General features: G+C 53.2%; 2 protein-coding genes across 2 annotated transcripts in view; one reads left to right on the top strand and one right to left on the bottom strand.

Moving 5' to 3' along the window:
* The window catches only part of UBE4A (ubiquitination factor E4A), a 626538-nt gene that overhangs the window by 397331 nt on the left and 213145 nt on the right, over positions 1–16062 (top strand). The window lies entirely within an intron of this gene.
* Positions 513–15511, bottom strand: SCN4B (sodium voltage-gated channel beta subunit 4). The gene is made up of 5 exons (XM_049778187.1): positions 15121–15511; positions 7487–7659; positions 6255–6480; positions 4641–4770; positions 513–1934 (listed from the first exon to the last, which is right to left on the bottom strand). Exons 1-5 carry the CDS (start codon positions 15179–15181, stop codon positions 1841–1843), a joined length of 684 nt encoding a protein of 227 aa, XP_049634144.1. The 5' UTR covers positions 15182–15511; the 3' UTR covers positions 513–1840.

Here is a 16062-nt window from a genome sequence, read left to right as displayed (position 1 = left end):
TTGCACACTCAAGGCCCTGTGTGTGCAAGATCCTGGGTTCTATCCCTGACAATGCAAATAAAAAAGGGACGAAGATAATTCCAAAGGAGTAGGATGGAGAGAGAAAGGATACAGAGCTGAGGGCAGGACTGGTGGGCCCACACACACACACAATCTGGACCCCTAGATCTCTCCCTGAGAACTCATCACACCTCACCCCAGTCGTGTGAGGTAGCTAAGTTTACACTCATTTTACAGATGGAAAAGCAGAGGCCAGAGAGGGGTGTGGCCAACCTGTCTGTCGACCCAGGGGCAGAGACTCTCTTATGCCCACTCTGCAGCTTGGGGTCTCTGGGGGATACTTGCCAACGTGTCCCACAGTGGGACAAGCAAGAAAGGCCTGCAAGGGTCAGCAGCTCTGATCTATCTGCTCCCCCAGCCAGGAAGATCTGGCTATATATATATATATATATATATATATATATATATATATATATATATATATATATATATATATATATATATATATCCTGGGATATAGGCCAGGAGGGATGGGGGACAGTGAGGGTGCAAATGAAGCAGCAGTCAGGTTGGGAGCCTGGCTCCCTCAGACCAACCCATCTCCTCTGGGACACTGGCAGATGCACCCTAAGATTGTCCTAAGACTCTGGGAAACGAGTCTCCTCCTTATGTGCCAGGGGCCCAGAGCCCAGAGGTTGGTTTGTCTCAGGGAGGGAGAGATGGGAAGACCCTGCAGCTGCCTCCCTGGCCCAGGCCTGACTGCAGGGCCCAGTGTTACAACCCCTGCTCTCTGATTCATTCCCTGCTCACTTCTGGCCGGGCAGCTGGGGACCCCTCTTGGTATCCCCAAGCACTGGACTGAGGAAAACGCCTGGGGAATGAGTTGGGAATGGGGGGCTAAGGCACGGTCTAGCCCTCCACACCCACATTCACACCCACACACCCACACACCCACAGGGGGTGTGCAGAATGGGTCATGGAAAAGCAAAAAAAACTTAAGGGCCACCTGCCAGCTCCTCCCCAACCTTGGGGTGCCAAAGGGACTGGCAGGAAGCAGCCCCCAAACCAAGGACTTCTCCCTAAGGCAAAGGGCAGCCCTGAGCCTGCAGGGAGGAGGGGGCCCATGGGTGGGGCACAGCAGGCCACGGAGAGGAGGCACAGAAGGGGGGCCTGGGCAGAGCGGGGGTTGCCCTGAACCCCAGGGGAGAAGCGCTGGCAAAGGTGCTCTTGGAAGACTGAAGGGCCACTTTATGAGCACCACAGGAACCCAGAAATCAGAGGGGCTGGGTAGGGGAGCCAGAAAACCCCAAAACTAACTGAGGATAGTTAGAGAACAAGGAATTGCTCAGTAGAGAGGTGTAGAGGTAAGCCCCTATTGAGGTTGCCTGCTCAGGGGTTCCCCCAAAAGCCACCCCTATCCTCTGCAGTCTCTTCAATCTACCACACCCCAACTGTGTTTCTTCTCCCAACACCGTTCAGCTCTTGGGAGAGCCCTCACTGAGCACCCGAAGTCTCTTTTGCAGTGAAATCTGGAGGGAAACCAAGGCTTTGATCTGGAGGGTTGGGGAGACTAAAGATAACCCCATGGACTCAGGTGTGAGGGGGAGTTGACCTCTCCTTCCTCTTCCTGAGTCTTCCCCCATCCCCCTTCCCTTGGCCAGCCCTTGTCCTGGGGAGCCCTGGCTGGGAAGGGGGGTGAGGAGCCAGGCAGGAGACCACTTGTCCCCACCGGTAAGTTCTACAGTTCGAGCCAAGCAGCGATGTCTCAGGGCGTGAGGTGGGGGGCTGGGGAGCGACACAACAGGGCTCAAAGCCTTGTTTCGAGGCCCCCTGCAGGGGCTCACACTTTGGTGGGTGGCTTCTCCTCTGCCTTGGAGCCGGGCACCCCATTCTCCGTGTTGTCGTTGCCTGATGAACTCACCAGGCACTCCTTCCTGTGAGAGAAGTGGGGGACAAGGGTGAGGGTGGGAGAAACAGGTGCCTAGGCCTGGCCCTCTCTTCCCCAGCCTAGTAGATGGCTCTTCCCCACCTCATTACTCCCTCCGCTGTCCCAGAGAAGGTGGACTTCTGGGGCAAGCCCCTCCACTTGGAACAATACCTGGCGTGTGCAAAGTACCCAGGATGGTCGGCAGCTCCAGGTAGCAGGAAGTGCAGGCACCAGAACAAATGGTGATGCCACCTAGTTCACCCAGGGTGGACCAGCCACCAGGACACCCCCAGCCAACATGCAGAGCCCAGAGTGAGCAGAAAGCCACAGCAAGCTAAGGGCCGGGCATCAAGGTTTGTGGGACAGACACAAACAGAAGGGGATAAAGTTTGAGGGAGCAAAAAGCCACCTCTCCGGAAGCATCATCCTGTGATGACCTCATACTGGGCTTGGTCCAGATTAATATTAGGCTTCTGCACAGTGCCCAGGATGCCCTGCCCTCCCTGTCTCCAGGAGCCAGCAGGCGGCCACTCTGTCACTGTCCCTCTTGCCAGACCTACCACATGTTTCTTTGGTCCTTACTTGGCATTCACCTACTTCTAAATTCCCAATGAACCCCCATCATACACACATTCTACTGTAGCTGTTGGCTGGTGATGCTCTGCCCTGCCTACATGCATCTCCTATAGCCAATTCTACCAATTAAGTGGCAGAATTCATGTCCCTTGCCAAAACCCAGAGTCCAGTAGAGGGTGCCAAGAGCAGTTGCATGGACGAAAAAGGGGCTCTTTCTCTTTGTGCCCACTAAGTCAGTAAGGTTTAAGCATTGAAGTCAAATAAGCTGGCAGCCATCCTCCCTTACAGGTGGGGTCCGATGCACATCACACAGTCCCTCTGATCACCACTTGGCTCAAGTGTGTTGTAGAACATGTGGATTGAACATGAAAATGCCTGACAGAGTCTCTTAGGTCCACCGGTAGAGAGAGGAATGATTATTGTCATCAGCTGTCTCCAAATGGTCTGGCCGAGCTTCCAGCTTCCTGTGATCCACAGTGACCAACCGCCACCCCCAGCACTGGGCTCTTTTCTAAGTGCTTTTAAGCCATAGGTTGAGCAATGTGTTCCCCAATTATTTTTACTATCCACAGCCAAATTGGTCAATAAAAAGAAAAACTGGAGTCAGAGATAATGCAGAGGGTAAGGCACTTGCCTTGCATATGGGCCAACCCAGGTTCAATATCTGACACCCTCTATGGTCTCCTGAGTCCACCAGGAATGATCCCTGAGCACGGCCAAGTGTGGCAAAAATAAACAAAACCGGGCCCGGAGAGATAGCACAGCGGTGTTTGCCTTGCAAGCCGCCAATCCAGGACCTAAGGTGGTTGGTTCGAATCCTGGTGTCCCATATGGTCCCCCGTGCCTGCCAGGAGCTATTTCTGAGCAGACAGTCAGGAGTAACCCCTGAGCACCGCCGGGTGTGGCCCAAAAACCAAAAACAAAAACAAAACAAAAAAAAAATAGAAAGAAAAAGGAAAAACTAATTTCTGCAGACCCTGTTCAATCCCTGGCACCAGATATGGTACCCCGAATTCCACCAGGAATGATTACTAAGTGCAGAGCCAAAAGTGACTACTGAGGGCTGGAGTGGTAGCACAGTGGTAGGGCATTTGCCTTGCACAAGGCTGACCCAGAACGGATGTGGGTTTGATCCGATGGCAACCCATATGGTCCCCTGAGCCAGGAGCAATTTCTGAGCTCAGAGCCAGGAGTAACCCCTGAGTGCCTCTGGGTGTAGCCAAGAAAATAACAAAAAGCAGGGGCCAGAGCGATGGTGCAAGCAGTAGGGTGTTTGCCTTGCACGTGCTAACCTAGGAAGGACCAAAAACCAAACAAACAACAAACAAAAAAGAGTGACTACTGAGCATCATGGATATGGCTCAGAAACAATGAGAGGGAGGGAGAGAGAGAGAGAAAGAGAGAGAGAGGAGAGAGAGAGAGAAGAGAGATAGAGAGAGAAAGAGAGAGAGAGCATGCTAAGAGATGGCACAGCAGGTAGGATACATGCCTAGCATGTACTGAACTCAGGTTCCATTCCTGGTACAACATTCCTGGTCCCCTGAGCATTGCTGTGTGCTGCTCTGGAGACCCCCTGGATGCCCCCCAGCACAGCCAGGGAAACAGGTCTCCCCAGCACTGCAGGGCCTGAGCAACATTGCACCTGCAGGCTCCTGAATTGACCCATGACCCCATTGATGGAGAATCAACTGGTAGGGACCTCAGGTCTCCTGAGCAAAAAGTGTTTGGAGTAGACCCCACCCCACAAAAAAATAAAAAGAGAGAGAAAAATGAATCCAGCTCTATGCTCCTGGCCTCTTTCAAGATCTCTCCAACATTTGGGGTCTCTGGTCCTGATGTAAGAAGACGCTCCCCAAATTCCTCTCCAGTACCCACAGATTCCAGTTTTCTTGGACCAAAGTTCACTGGGAGGTCCCAATGGGCAGGAAACTAAGGGGAGGAAAGGAACAGGGGGGCTGCCTTTTGTCAGAGGGCTGCGGGTCCACTAAGGCTGTACCTGTGGGAGGATGGAGGAGGAGGTGATTAGGAAGATGGGATGGGAGAGAGCCAGAGGGACACCACCTATGCTACAAGGGTACCGGAAATCCCAACAAGGAGAACGTGGGGGGAGCTGGAACATGCTGGGGAGTCAACTCACTTCTTCTCCTGAGTCTTCTTGATGATGAAAGCGATGAGCTTCTTGACCAGAAGGATGAAGACAATGAGCCCGATGAAGCCCCCCACAGCAGCCAGGATGATGAGGGTCACGGTGTTGTCCACTTCTTCCACTGTGAGGCGGGGCAGGAAAAGAAAAGTGGGGTGGTGGGGAGACAGGGCAGCTGGACTCACTCAGAACTAAGTGCTTTGGAGTCAGGGCGTAACACTGCCTCCAGCCCCCATACCTGTAACACACCCTCCTTAATAGCTACCTGGTGGCCAGAGGCAGATGCCACCCCTCAGTAAAAGCCAGGCTTCAGAGAGACCATTTTTTTAGGGGGAGCACACCCAGCAGTACTCAGGAGTTATTCCCAGTACAGTGCTTTGGGGTTACTCGCAGTGGTGCCAGGAATCAAACAGACCTGCTGTGGTCCAACCCTTTGTGCTTCGTCCCAGCCAGAACCTTGTTCTTTTCCTTCTGCTTATCACTACATGATGTACCCTTAGTTCATGCATGAGTTTTGCCCTATGCTGAACCGGACAGTTCTTTGTGGGGGAGACATATTTGACGGTACTAGGGGATAAATCTGGGCTCTGTGTTGAGGAATTTCTCCTCAAGGTTTTGGGGATAGGTGGCTACGGGATGCAGGGGTTCAAACCTAAGTCAGCCACCTGCAAGGCAAACATCCCCCTCACTGGACTATCACTAAGAACAGTTCTTTTTGTGGAGGTGGAGATCACAAAAAGGGGCTGGGGCCACACTCAAGGTGCTCAGGGCTTACTCCTGGCTCTGCGCTCAAGGATCACTCCAGCCATTCTCATGAACTGCATGCAGTGGTAGCCAGGTTCGAACCCTGGTCAGCTGCATGCAAGGTCAGTGCCTTCTCCCTGTCCTGTCTCTCTAGCCTCTGAACATCAGTTCTTTGAAGAATTGCCTATCATTGCTCTGGACTCACATACGAGACACTGAGGCATTTACTGATGGCGCAGGCATGCATAGGAACCAGCACACCAGTTTTTCTTCCCACCTGAGGGGTGAGGAACCCTGTTAGTCAATATTCCAGGTTACATCACCAGAAATTTCTGCATTTCTCCAGCCCCCATGATTTTGTTTTTTTGGTTTTGGGTCACACCCACTGGCTCTCAGGGGTTACTTTTGTCTCTATGCTCAGGAATCACTCCTGGCAGGCTTGGGGGACCATATGGGATGCTGGGGATTAGACCCCAGTGGGCCACCTGCAAGGCAAACACCCTATCCACTGTACTATTGTTCCAGCCCCCAGCAACCCCTTGGAGCCTTATATGCCATCTGTGGTAGGTCATTCAGAACACCTGTAGAAGGCTCTCAGGCCCATCCTCAGCACCGCCAATAACATGTTTTAAAAGTTTGTTCTGGGGGGCCCACATCTGGTGGTACTCAGGGCTTACTCCTGGCTCTGCACGGGATAGACTCCTGGTGGGATGGGGATTCAAGGATCAAACCCAGGTCCACCATAGGAAAGGCAAGCATCTTCCCCACTATATTGTGGCCCTAGCTCCTAAAGCCCTTTGCCAGCATGTGCCAAGCCCCCGGCCCCAGCCCTTCCTTCCCTAACACCACCCACCCCCTGCCTACGTTTGTCGACGACCTGCAGGAAGATGGTAGCCTGGTGCTCCAGGAAGTACTCTCTGGGGTTCTTGGCATGGCAAGTGTATTTGCCCGTGTCGGTGAACTCCAGGTCCCTTAGCAGGATGGAGATGTTGTTTATCTTCTTGGTGGAACCTTCCAGAGTGATGCGGTCATCCGTCTTCAGCCTCACCTTGGGATCAGTCTTCTCATTCTTCACGGTGCCATCGATGAGCTGGGCAGACAAGAGTGAACCAAAGGACAGGAGTCTTTCTCCCTTTTTTCACTTTTACTCTCTCTGGTTGTCCAACCTGCTTTTGGCTGTCTTCTAGCTGAACCCCTGTTCTTCCACTAAGGGCACCCTGGCATGCAGCACCCTCTCTTATTACTTTTTTTTTACATTAAGTCTCTTACAAATGCCACCGTGTTTCTCTCAGTCACCCATCCCACTCTGAGACACCCCAGAGCACTGTCTTTGGGACTTCATTAAATCATAATAGATTGTGGGGGATGTGGGCTAGGGGATTGCAGAGTCAGTGCTCACAGACACACCTGGCTACCTCCCTGACCAGCCCTATCAGCTCCCCAACCCCATCTTCTTCTTCTGGGGTGTCTTTCCCTTTTGGGAAAGGGAAATTGGACTACTTCCCATGTGCTCGGGGCTTACTCCTGGCTCTACTCAGGAATCACTCCTGATAGTGCTCAGGAGAACTGAGCACTATGTATGCATACATGTATGTGGTTTTGTATGTAGTGTGAATATTGAACCCAGGTTGGCTGGGTGCAAGCCAGCACCTTCCCCTTGGTACTGTCTCTCCAGCCCCTTTTCTACCCATTTTTCCAATCCTCACACCTTGCCTCACTATGCCTTTTCTTTATTGGGATGCCCAGGATGAAACCCAGGGCTTCCTGCATACATTTGACCTTGGAGTCACCCCCCCAACAGTTCTCCTCTTCTTGATTCAATACAATCACTCCTTTTCACTGGATCCTTCCAACTTTGAGGTATTTCTTCCATGCAAAGAGAGATTCTGTCCAAGAATACAAACAGATCCCTAAGCCCAGCAACAGCCTCTAAACTCCTCCCTGAGCACTTTAAGACCAGCTCTGAGGGTTTCTGGAGAAAACAAAGCAGGTTCTGGAAGCTGCAGGGTGGGGTGAGTGCAGAGAGGACTGCACAGGGTGAGACAATGCAGCAGGGAAAGGGGAGGCATGCACTGTGTCCCCCTCCCTCTGCTCACGATCTTGTAGGTGTCACTGCTGTTGTAAGACCACCAGAAGCGGAGGTTCTCAAAGCCGACGCAGCTGGTAAAGGTGCAGGGTAGCAGGATCTCGGTGCCATTAACTGCGTAGATCGTCATCGCTTTCCCCACGGACACCTCCAGCGACAGGGACACAGGGAGCAGGAGGAAACCTGGGGTGGGGGGGGGCACCTTCCTTAATAAGAACTCACTGGGCCCTCTTTGTTCCCCCAAGTCTGGACTCCTTCGAAAGGACAGTGTAGCCAGGCGGGTGGCTAGGCCAGACAGGAAGGGCCGTGTTCACTTTAGGGAATGGTCGGGCCATCCCCTGTCCTTGGTCTTGAGCCAGACCCAAGTCCCTTTAGCACCACTGGCATTCACCAGCAGAGGTCACTCAACCCAAGAAAATAAGGTTTGGGCTGCAGGGTTAGGGTTCAGTCCAGAAAGGTGTCCCTATACCCTTGTGCAGCAAGCAGGGGCTCCCTAGTCTAATCCCAAGAACTTTGGGGGAAGGGGCCCTTAGCCTCCTCATTCTGCTTTAGGGTTTGGGGAACAGGGGGAGAATGAGATAAAAGCAATTGATGACCCCTTCCTCCACCACTGTTGCTTAGGTCCAGGGGCCTCGTCCTGAAGTCTGGGGGATCCCTGGGCCCATGAAGGTGAACAAATAGAAGAACATCCAACCTTGCCCAGATTTCTATGGTTTATGCATGCTAGCCAGTCAACAGCACAGAGAGAAAAGGGTGGCAAGGGCTCAGCTGTATTTGGGGTCAAGCTTGGGAATAGATGACTTTGTGTCAGGCTGAAGGAAGAGGCACTGAAGGGATCGAGGGGGGGTTGTTGGAAAGGGCACTGAGCCCTGGGTTTTCCATCTTGTTCAGCTCCCTCTACCTCTCCCACCCCCAGCCTCATTCCTAATCTTGGGAATTTCCCAGAACTTTCCCACTGCCCAGTACCCCCACAATATCGATACCCACACATGTAAGTGAAGCCTGGGGTTGAGCCCACAGCTTCTGGGTCTGTTAGCGGCCTGGCTGTATCCCCAAGTCTTTCAGGGATCCCACAGTACCTCAACTCCAGTTCCAAGAGGCCCCTCATGACATAGTTTCCACCCCCCAAAAAAAAACAGTAGAGCATGAGAATTTGCATTTCTCTTTTATGTTTTTTGGAGTCATACTTGTTGGCACTCAGGGGTTATTCCTGGCTCTGCACTCCAGGAACTACTCCTGGAGGGGCTTGGGGGATCATATGGAATGACGGAGATTGAATCCAGCTTGGCTCTGTGCAAGGCAAACACGTTACCTAGTGTACTATCACTCCAACACTGTACTTGGATTTCTTAAAAGTTTTTTGGTAACGACAAATGTGTTTTTAGAAAAAAAAAAAAAGTCTGGTTTTTTTTCTCAATACACCTTTAAAGGTTTTTAAATTGTTTCATATCTGTCAAGTTGAGATTTTTTTTTTTTTTTTTGGTTTTTGGGCCACACCCGGCGGTGCTCAGGGGTTACTCCTGGCTATCTGCTCAGAAATAGCTCCTGGCACGCACGGGGGACCATATGGGACACCGGGATTTGAACCAACCACCTTTGGTCCTGGATTGGCTGCTTGCAAGGCAAACACCGCTGTGCTATCTCTCCGGGCCCAAGTTGAGATTTTTAAGAACCTTATTTTTAATCTGTAATAAAAAAAAGTTTACAACTTGATTTTTAAAAAAATAACAGTCAGCAAATTGCAAGCACCTCTTAATAAATAATTAAATAATAATAATTATATATAAATTATATATAAATAATTAAATAATTTAAAAAATAGTCTTAAAAGACGTTTCCAGAGTCACAGGGTGAGTCTGCCTGAGTTCTGGCTCACAGCTAAGACAGCACGTAGGACAGTCTCATTCCTGCCTCACGGTGATTCTATGATCAGGTCTTAATTTCCCCCAATATGCAAAACTGCAGAAACAGGCATAACTCAGTGGACTAGCTCAAGGGCCTAGCCTGGACGTAAAAAGCTCTGGGTTGGTCTTCACCCTGACAGCCCCTCCAAGGCCAGTTCTCTCAGTCAGGGTCCTAACCATACGTAGACTGCTTTCTTCCTTTCCTTCTCTCTCCTTTTTCTCTTTCCCTCTTTCTTATTTTCTCTTTTCCTTTCTTGATCTGTTTCTCTCGTTTCCTTTCTGACACACCCAGCAATTCTCATTGCTTACTTTGTGTTCAGGAGTGCCTGTATAGAACAGGAGATCAAATCTGGGTTGGCCACATGCAAGACAAGTGCCTTAACCCCTATTCTATCTCTTCACACTCCACTCCCAGCCAGAAGTAGGAACTAGGACAAGATCAAGATCCTCCACCTCAGTAGGAGAGATGCCCTCCAACCACCACCCTTCACTCCCCCATCAGCCCTACAAATGCAGGAAGAAAGCACAGAGGGGCAGCAAAAGATTCTTGCAAGAAATCCACTTTCTGGGAGCTCCAGGTCTCCCTCAGGGCCCAGACATGTGAGCATATGGCCCCAAGGAGACAGAGAAAAAGGCTCTGGGCATCCCTGTGAGGGACAAACCCCCTTCTCAGCCTCCTCAAAATCAGAGACCCTAGAACACTAACGATGCTACCTCCAAAATGAATTATTTGTGCCTGCCCTAGAGAAAAACAACAAACCAAACCAACGCACTCAAGAGTTAGGCATGAGGGCAGCTCTCCCACAGCCCCGACGTGACGCTGCAGTTCTGCCTGATGAGCGGGCGTGTAGATGTCTGAATTTACTCCAATACACTCAGGATTCCCCAGCTTCCAGAGTGATGCCTGGAGGGGCCAGGCAGAGGTGGAGACGTTTCTAGGGAGCCCAGAGCCCTGTGTGCTGCCAGGAGCTAAGACCCCTGAGAGAGGTGAGCTCAGGACCTCCCCTGACTTCCACCTTCTCCTCTGCACCAGATACTAGGGCAAGTGGGGTCAGGACAGGTGTGATCCCCCAGAGGAACCTGGATGACCAACCTGGGCCAGCATGTGGGGCCATTGACCTTGAGAGAGGCAGAGAGGCCATGTGGAGTGGGCACATGCCCAAACCAGGTTGCTGCACACGTGAGCTGGTGAAGCACAGGAAGGGTTGCCCTAGTCCCCGGCTCTGTCCTGGGCATCCTGCAGGAGGGGTAGGGTTCACAGGAGGGGAATAGGCACAGAACTGGAGGCACCACAGGCCTGGGGGTAACCAGGGCAATTGAAAGCATTGTCTGGGGCAGCTGGCCAAGGAGGTTTGGGAATTCTCACAGTCGATAGACTTTCATCGTAGACCATCTGCTGGCAATGTTGGCAATAGTCTGGGGGGGGGAGAATTTCAGAGATGGACGACCTGTGCTATGTCTAAACCAAGTTCCTTAGAATATGGGAGTGTGAGACTGAGTGAGTCCTAAAATGGATCTTCCACCCTGCACAGTGGGCCTGAATTTGGTGTTTGTGATCTATGGAACCAGCCCATGACCCCGTGATTTGGAGAACCAGCAGCTCCATGGCCCTGTCTTTGCTCACTCACACTGCAGCATTGAATGGCCCTGAGAGCTGCCATTCCCCCCCCCCCCCATCCTCATCTAGGCACAGGGATTCTACCTGAGGATGGCCTCTGGATGTCCACATTTTATTTAACAACAGTGCTGGGGGATTGAACCCAGGGCAACTGCTCTACCAATCAACCATATTTCCAGAAAACTCCTCACCTCTGGTTTTATTATGATTTGGGGAGGTCTTGGGGGGGTTATACTCGGTATCTCTTGGGTCACCCCTGCTCTGAGCTCAGAAATCATTCCTGGCGAGCATGGGAACCATATGGGATACCAGGGATCAAACTTGGGTTGGCCATGTGCAAGGCAAATGCCCCACCCGCTGTGCTATCTCTCTGGTCCAGTTTTATTATGACTTTTTGGTTTTGGGGGGGGGTTTGGGACACACCCAGTGACACTCAGGGGTTACTCCTGGCTATACGCTCAAAAATTGCTCTTGGTGGGGCCCAGAGAGAGCACAACGGCGTTTGCCTTGCAAGCAGCCAATCCAGGACCAAAGGTGGTTGGTTCGAATCCTGGTGTCCCATATGGTCCCCCGTGCCTGCCAGGAGCTATTTCTGAGCAGATAGCCAGGAGTAACCCCTGAGCATCGCCGGGTGTGGCTCAAAAACCAAAAAAAAAAATTGCTCTTAGCTTGGGGGACCATATGGGATGCTGGAGGATCGAGCCGCAGTCGGTCCTAGGCTAGTGCATGCAAGGCAAATGCCGGCTTACACCCTGCACCACGGCTCCAGCCCTTAGTTTTATTATTTAAAAAAAAAAAAAAAAAAGGAAGGCCACAGAGATAGTGCTGAGGGTAAGGTTCTGTTCTTGCTTATAGCCAACACTTTTTTATCCCCAGCCCCTCAGAAGATACCTTGATACCTCCAAGTGTGGCTCAAAAAAAACCAGAGTGAAGCAGATGTTCTTGTCTGCCTGTGTCGCTGCTGATCCCAATGTCACACCAACAGAAAGTTCTGGAATGTTCTGGCTAACGTGGGACATTCCTGGCAAATGCCAGGGCAAGTCAGCCACCTCAGCCACCTTTCCCCACATCCGGGGATCAGTCACACAGAAGTGGGGGGAGGAACTACTCTAAGTTTAGCTCCTGGGACTGGCTTGGCACGGCAGGTGGAAACACGACTGACTTTAATGGGGAAACAAATGCACCGGGGCTCAGGGGAGTAGACAGGCTCCTTGCTGGGCAGCCAAGCAGACCAGGCTCTGAGGCCAGCCAGACAATGCCCCTCTGGGGGTGTAGGCCTCAAGGGGTGCTACAGGAGGCAGAGCAGAGGCTGGCAAGGTCCCTGGAGTGAGCACAATGGAAATATTCCAGTTCTGCTCTCCTGGGCTACCTGTAACTTCCTGCCCCCTCGACTGCCCCCAGGAGATCAACCCAGATGATGCCCCTGAGATTCATACAGGTTCAACATGACCAGCTTTGCAAACAAGAGCGGCAGTGGCCTGGCGCCGGCCTGGCGTGGCAGTTGGCCCTTCCCAATGAACAAGGGGCAGACTATACCAGATTGTCCCTATTATGGTGTGTGTGTGTGTGTGTGTGTGTGTGTGTGTGTGTGTGTGTGTGTGTCCACGCATGTGTGTGTGCGCGCACGCATCTTTTGGTTTAGTTTGGAACCATCATTAGTGGTGCTCAGGGCTACTCCTGGTTCTGTGTTTAGGAGAACATGTTGTGCCAAGGATAGAACCCTGACCTCTTTCTTGTATACAAAACCTGGGTTCAGCCCACTGGACTACCTTTCTGGCCCTTTGGAGTTGGGTTGGGGGCCACGCCCTTCAGTGCTGGCATGAGGAGGGGACATTTCTCTCCCTTTGGTGCTTGAGGAGCCATGTGGCACCTGGATGAAAGCAGGCGTGCAGAGCTCAAACTTTGAGGAAAGAAGAAATCAGAGGTTCTAGGTCAGGGCCCAGCCTCTTCCTTCTCTCTTGCCTATCTTCTCCAGAAACCCTGATCTTCTCCCTTCTTCCTCCTTCCTCCGGTGCCTCTGAGCCCTCTCTCTGTCTCCAAGTCCTCAGGGGTGGGCTCCCTGTAAATGCACCCCAAAGGAAGAAAATTCTATGCCCGCCCAGCGCCCTCACAAGTGATCATTAAAAACAGATCACAGCAATTAAGCAAATAAGGAAACAAGGGCTGGGCTGGGCAAGCAGATTACCAGTTCCAGCTCCCAGAAGGACTGGCATCCCATAAACCTCCAACTATATCTTTTTCCTTCTAGGAAAAGGGGGTTCCTGCCAGGGGCCCTGGATCAAAGGCCACCTTTGTCTCCATTTACATGACTGAGTAGCCTAGGGGGCTCCAGGGAGCTTGCAGTCTCCCTCTGCTTTTGTCCCCCCCCCCCCATGCCTTTTCATAATTCAGCCCATCAGATCTGTCCCCCTGGCCAGACTGTGGGACCTGAAGGCTGTACATGACATGTGACAGGGCCCAGAGTCCTGGTTTTTCCCCACTTATCCACCAGGTACCCTTGGCCAGGCCTCCTCCTTCTCGGGGTCCCCCTTGCTCACCCACGCTGTTTGCCCTGAGCAGCCCCATGTAATAGCTAATCAGCCCAGACTCCTGGAGGGGCTAGTGACTAGGATGGCATCTAGGCCCCACACTTACAAGGCCACAAGAACTCAGCCTAAGCACAATAAAGGGGGCTTTCCCTCTGTAGGCCAAAGGGACAGAGATTGGGGTGCATGGGACAGTTGACCATCTCCCACCTGTCAACCAGTGTCCTCCATCTTTTGCCCCTCACAGGACCACTCAGGAGCCCCTACATATGCTGCAAGGGCTCCTCCCCTACCTGGCCTAGGCAGCAGAAGAGTGGTGATCTCATTTAGTGAGCAGTCCCCCCCCCCACCACCACATATACTCAGTGTGTGGTGTTTACAGTGTAGTTCCAAGCACTGTGGGGCACTGGCTACCATCCCCCACCTGGCATCCGGAGGTGTGATGAACGACTTAATGACTGTCCAAGCTAGAATTCCCCAGAGAACCTGGTCCTGGCTGATTAGAAAAGAGATGAAAGGGAGCTCAGGGTTAGGACCCTCCAGGAATAGGAGCTGGAGGTCAGGCACCCTTGGTTGAGAAACCCTTAGACTTCTCCCCAGCTATGAGGACAGGAGCTGTTCCCAACCACCAGATGCAATGTGCCAGCCCTTAGGTACAAACAGTTACAACTGCTCTGGCCAGTTGCCTTCCCCCCATTTTCAGCCCCAATACTTAGGTTGACTGGGGTGTAGGGTGTGAGCTGCCAATGCCAGATCCCCTTGCTAGCAGCAGGAAGAGGCACAAATGCCAACCTGAGCCTAGTTGATTGACAAGAGCTTACTTGCAGGCTGGACCCGGACTCTGCATTGCCTGACAGCAGACCTGCCCAGCACATATTAATAGATGCGCCAACCCCCGTCCTTCCACGGCCTCGGCCTGAGTCTCCCCCATCTTCTTTCCACACCCCCACACACACACACATTGAAGACCCAGGCGTAGGGCTAAACAGGGGGCCTCCCTCTGGATCTCCTTCCTTCCTAAAAGGAGTGGAGGCTAGGGAGCTCAGAAAGGCCTCCAAGTCCCCTCCAGCTCCTTGCAGAGCCCAGTTAGGGACCTCCGGGAAAGTGGGCGCTGCAGAAAGGCCGGAGGGCAGAGGAACCAAGCAGAAAACACAGCGGTGGTGGAGCAAGCGCCTCTCCCCACCCCTTGCCCACATTGGCACACGCTGATGCCTAGGGGAACCCGCAAGCCAAAAACTGCCAACAGCTCTGGGCAGAGGTAACCCGCTCCCACCCACCCCATCCAGCAATTCCACGTGCAACCCTCACATCCAAGACACGGGCACGTCCCCCCAACACACCTAAACCTCTGAACTCTAAGCCGGGCCAGAGCCAGAGGTGCCAGCGAGTGCCCAAAACTCGGCGGGTTGCGGGCGCGCGCGCGTGCGGGGAAGCCGGGGAGCTTGGTATAGCAAGAAGCGGGCGGCCAGGATACCGCACTCCAGAGCTGACACCCTATTCGAGAGTGGCCTCCTGGGTTTGGGGGGTGTGTGGGGGAGACCCGCGGGGGTTAGGGTGCGCAAGCAGGAGACACGAAGCTGTTGGGGGGCTACCTTACCCAAAAGCCCAACGCCCAGCCATCTGGCCCCGGCTTGGCCTCGGTCCCCAAACCCGGCCATCGTTCTGGTGTCTCCGGAGCGCGCCCGGAGCGCGGGGCTTGGGTGGACTACGGGGCAAAGGGGCGCGCGTGGGGTGCCCGCTGTCTGCAGTGGGGTGGGCCCCCCAAAGCTGGCAGCGAGCTCTGCGCCGCTGGCTTGGTTGGGAAAGTTAGCGGTGGAGACAGGGGGAAGGAGGGCGGAGAGGAGGAGGAGGAGGAGCACCCCAGGAGGAGGAGGAGCAGGAGGACCGACGCTGCGCCTCTGCTCTGGAAAAGCTCCAGCCGCAAGGAGGGGCGGTGGCTGCAGCCGAGAGCCGGGCGCGCCCCGCAGGGTGGTCCCCAGCCCTTGGAGAAGCAGGGGCGCACGCACACACACACAGAGACACACACAGAGACACACACGCACATGCACAACATGCGCGCACACACACACGCTCCGGAGCTGCAGCGGCTCGGCACTGCAGGACCCGCCCGCCCGCAGCATCCCAGGCACACCGAACAGCCAATTGGAGAGTGGGGATGGGGGAGAGCTTGGGCAGCGCGGGGCGTCAAGATGGTGCTTTTGGGGGTATTTGGGAGGCTGAGTTATGCGCTTTGGAAACACGGCGAGGTCCCAAGATCATCCACAGGAGCTCTCTTTCTCTCTCCCACGAATCCCCGCAATCTGCATCTGCGGTGCAGAGATTGAGAAAGAGGATTTTAGCTGCTGCCAGCGGCTACCACCAACCCCACTTCACCCAGTCTCTCACACTCCTTAAAATTCCTGGGGTTCCAGTTTAGGATCCCACTTTTCTGCTTAGTCTGAGCCCCAGCAGCCTCTACTTCTCAACCCCGCCCCCAGAACAATTTACAGTATTCCACCCTGCCCTGGCTGCCTTCGGGGGGTTTAACTCCACTCACAGC

This window comes from Suncus etruscus, chromosome 8 (genome assembly GCF_024139225.1).
Source record: "Suncus etruscus isolate mSunEtr1 chromosome 8, mSunEtr1.pri.cur, whole genome shotgun sequence".
Lineage (NCBI taxonomy): Eukaryota > Metazoa > Chordata > Mammalia > Eulipotyphla > Soricidae > Suncus > Suncus etruscus.
Note: the sequence above shows the minus strand (reverse complement) of the source record. Positions and strands in the feature narration are given on the sequence as shown.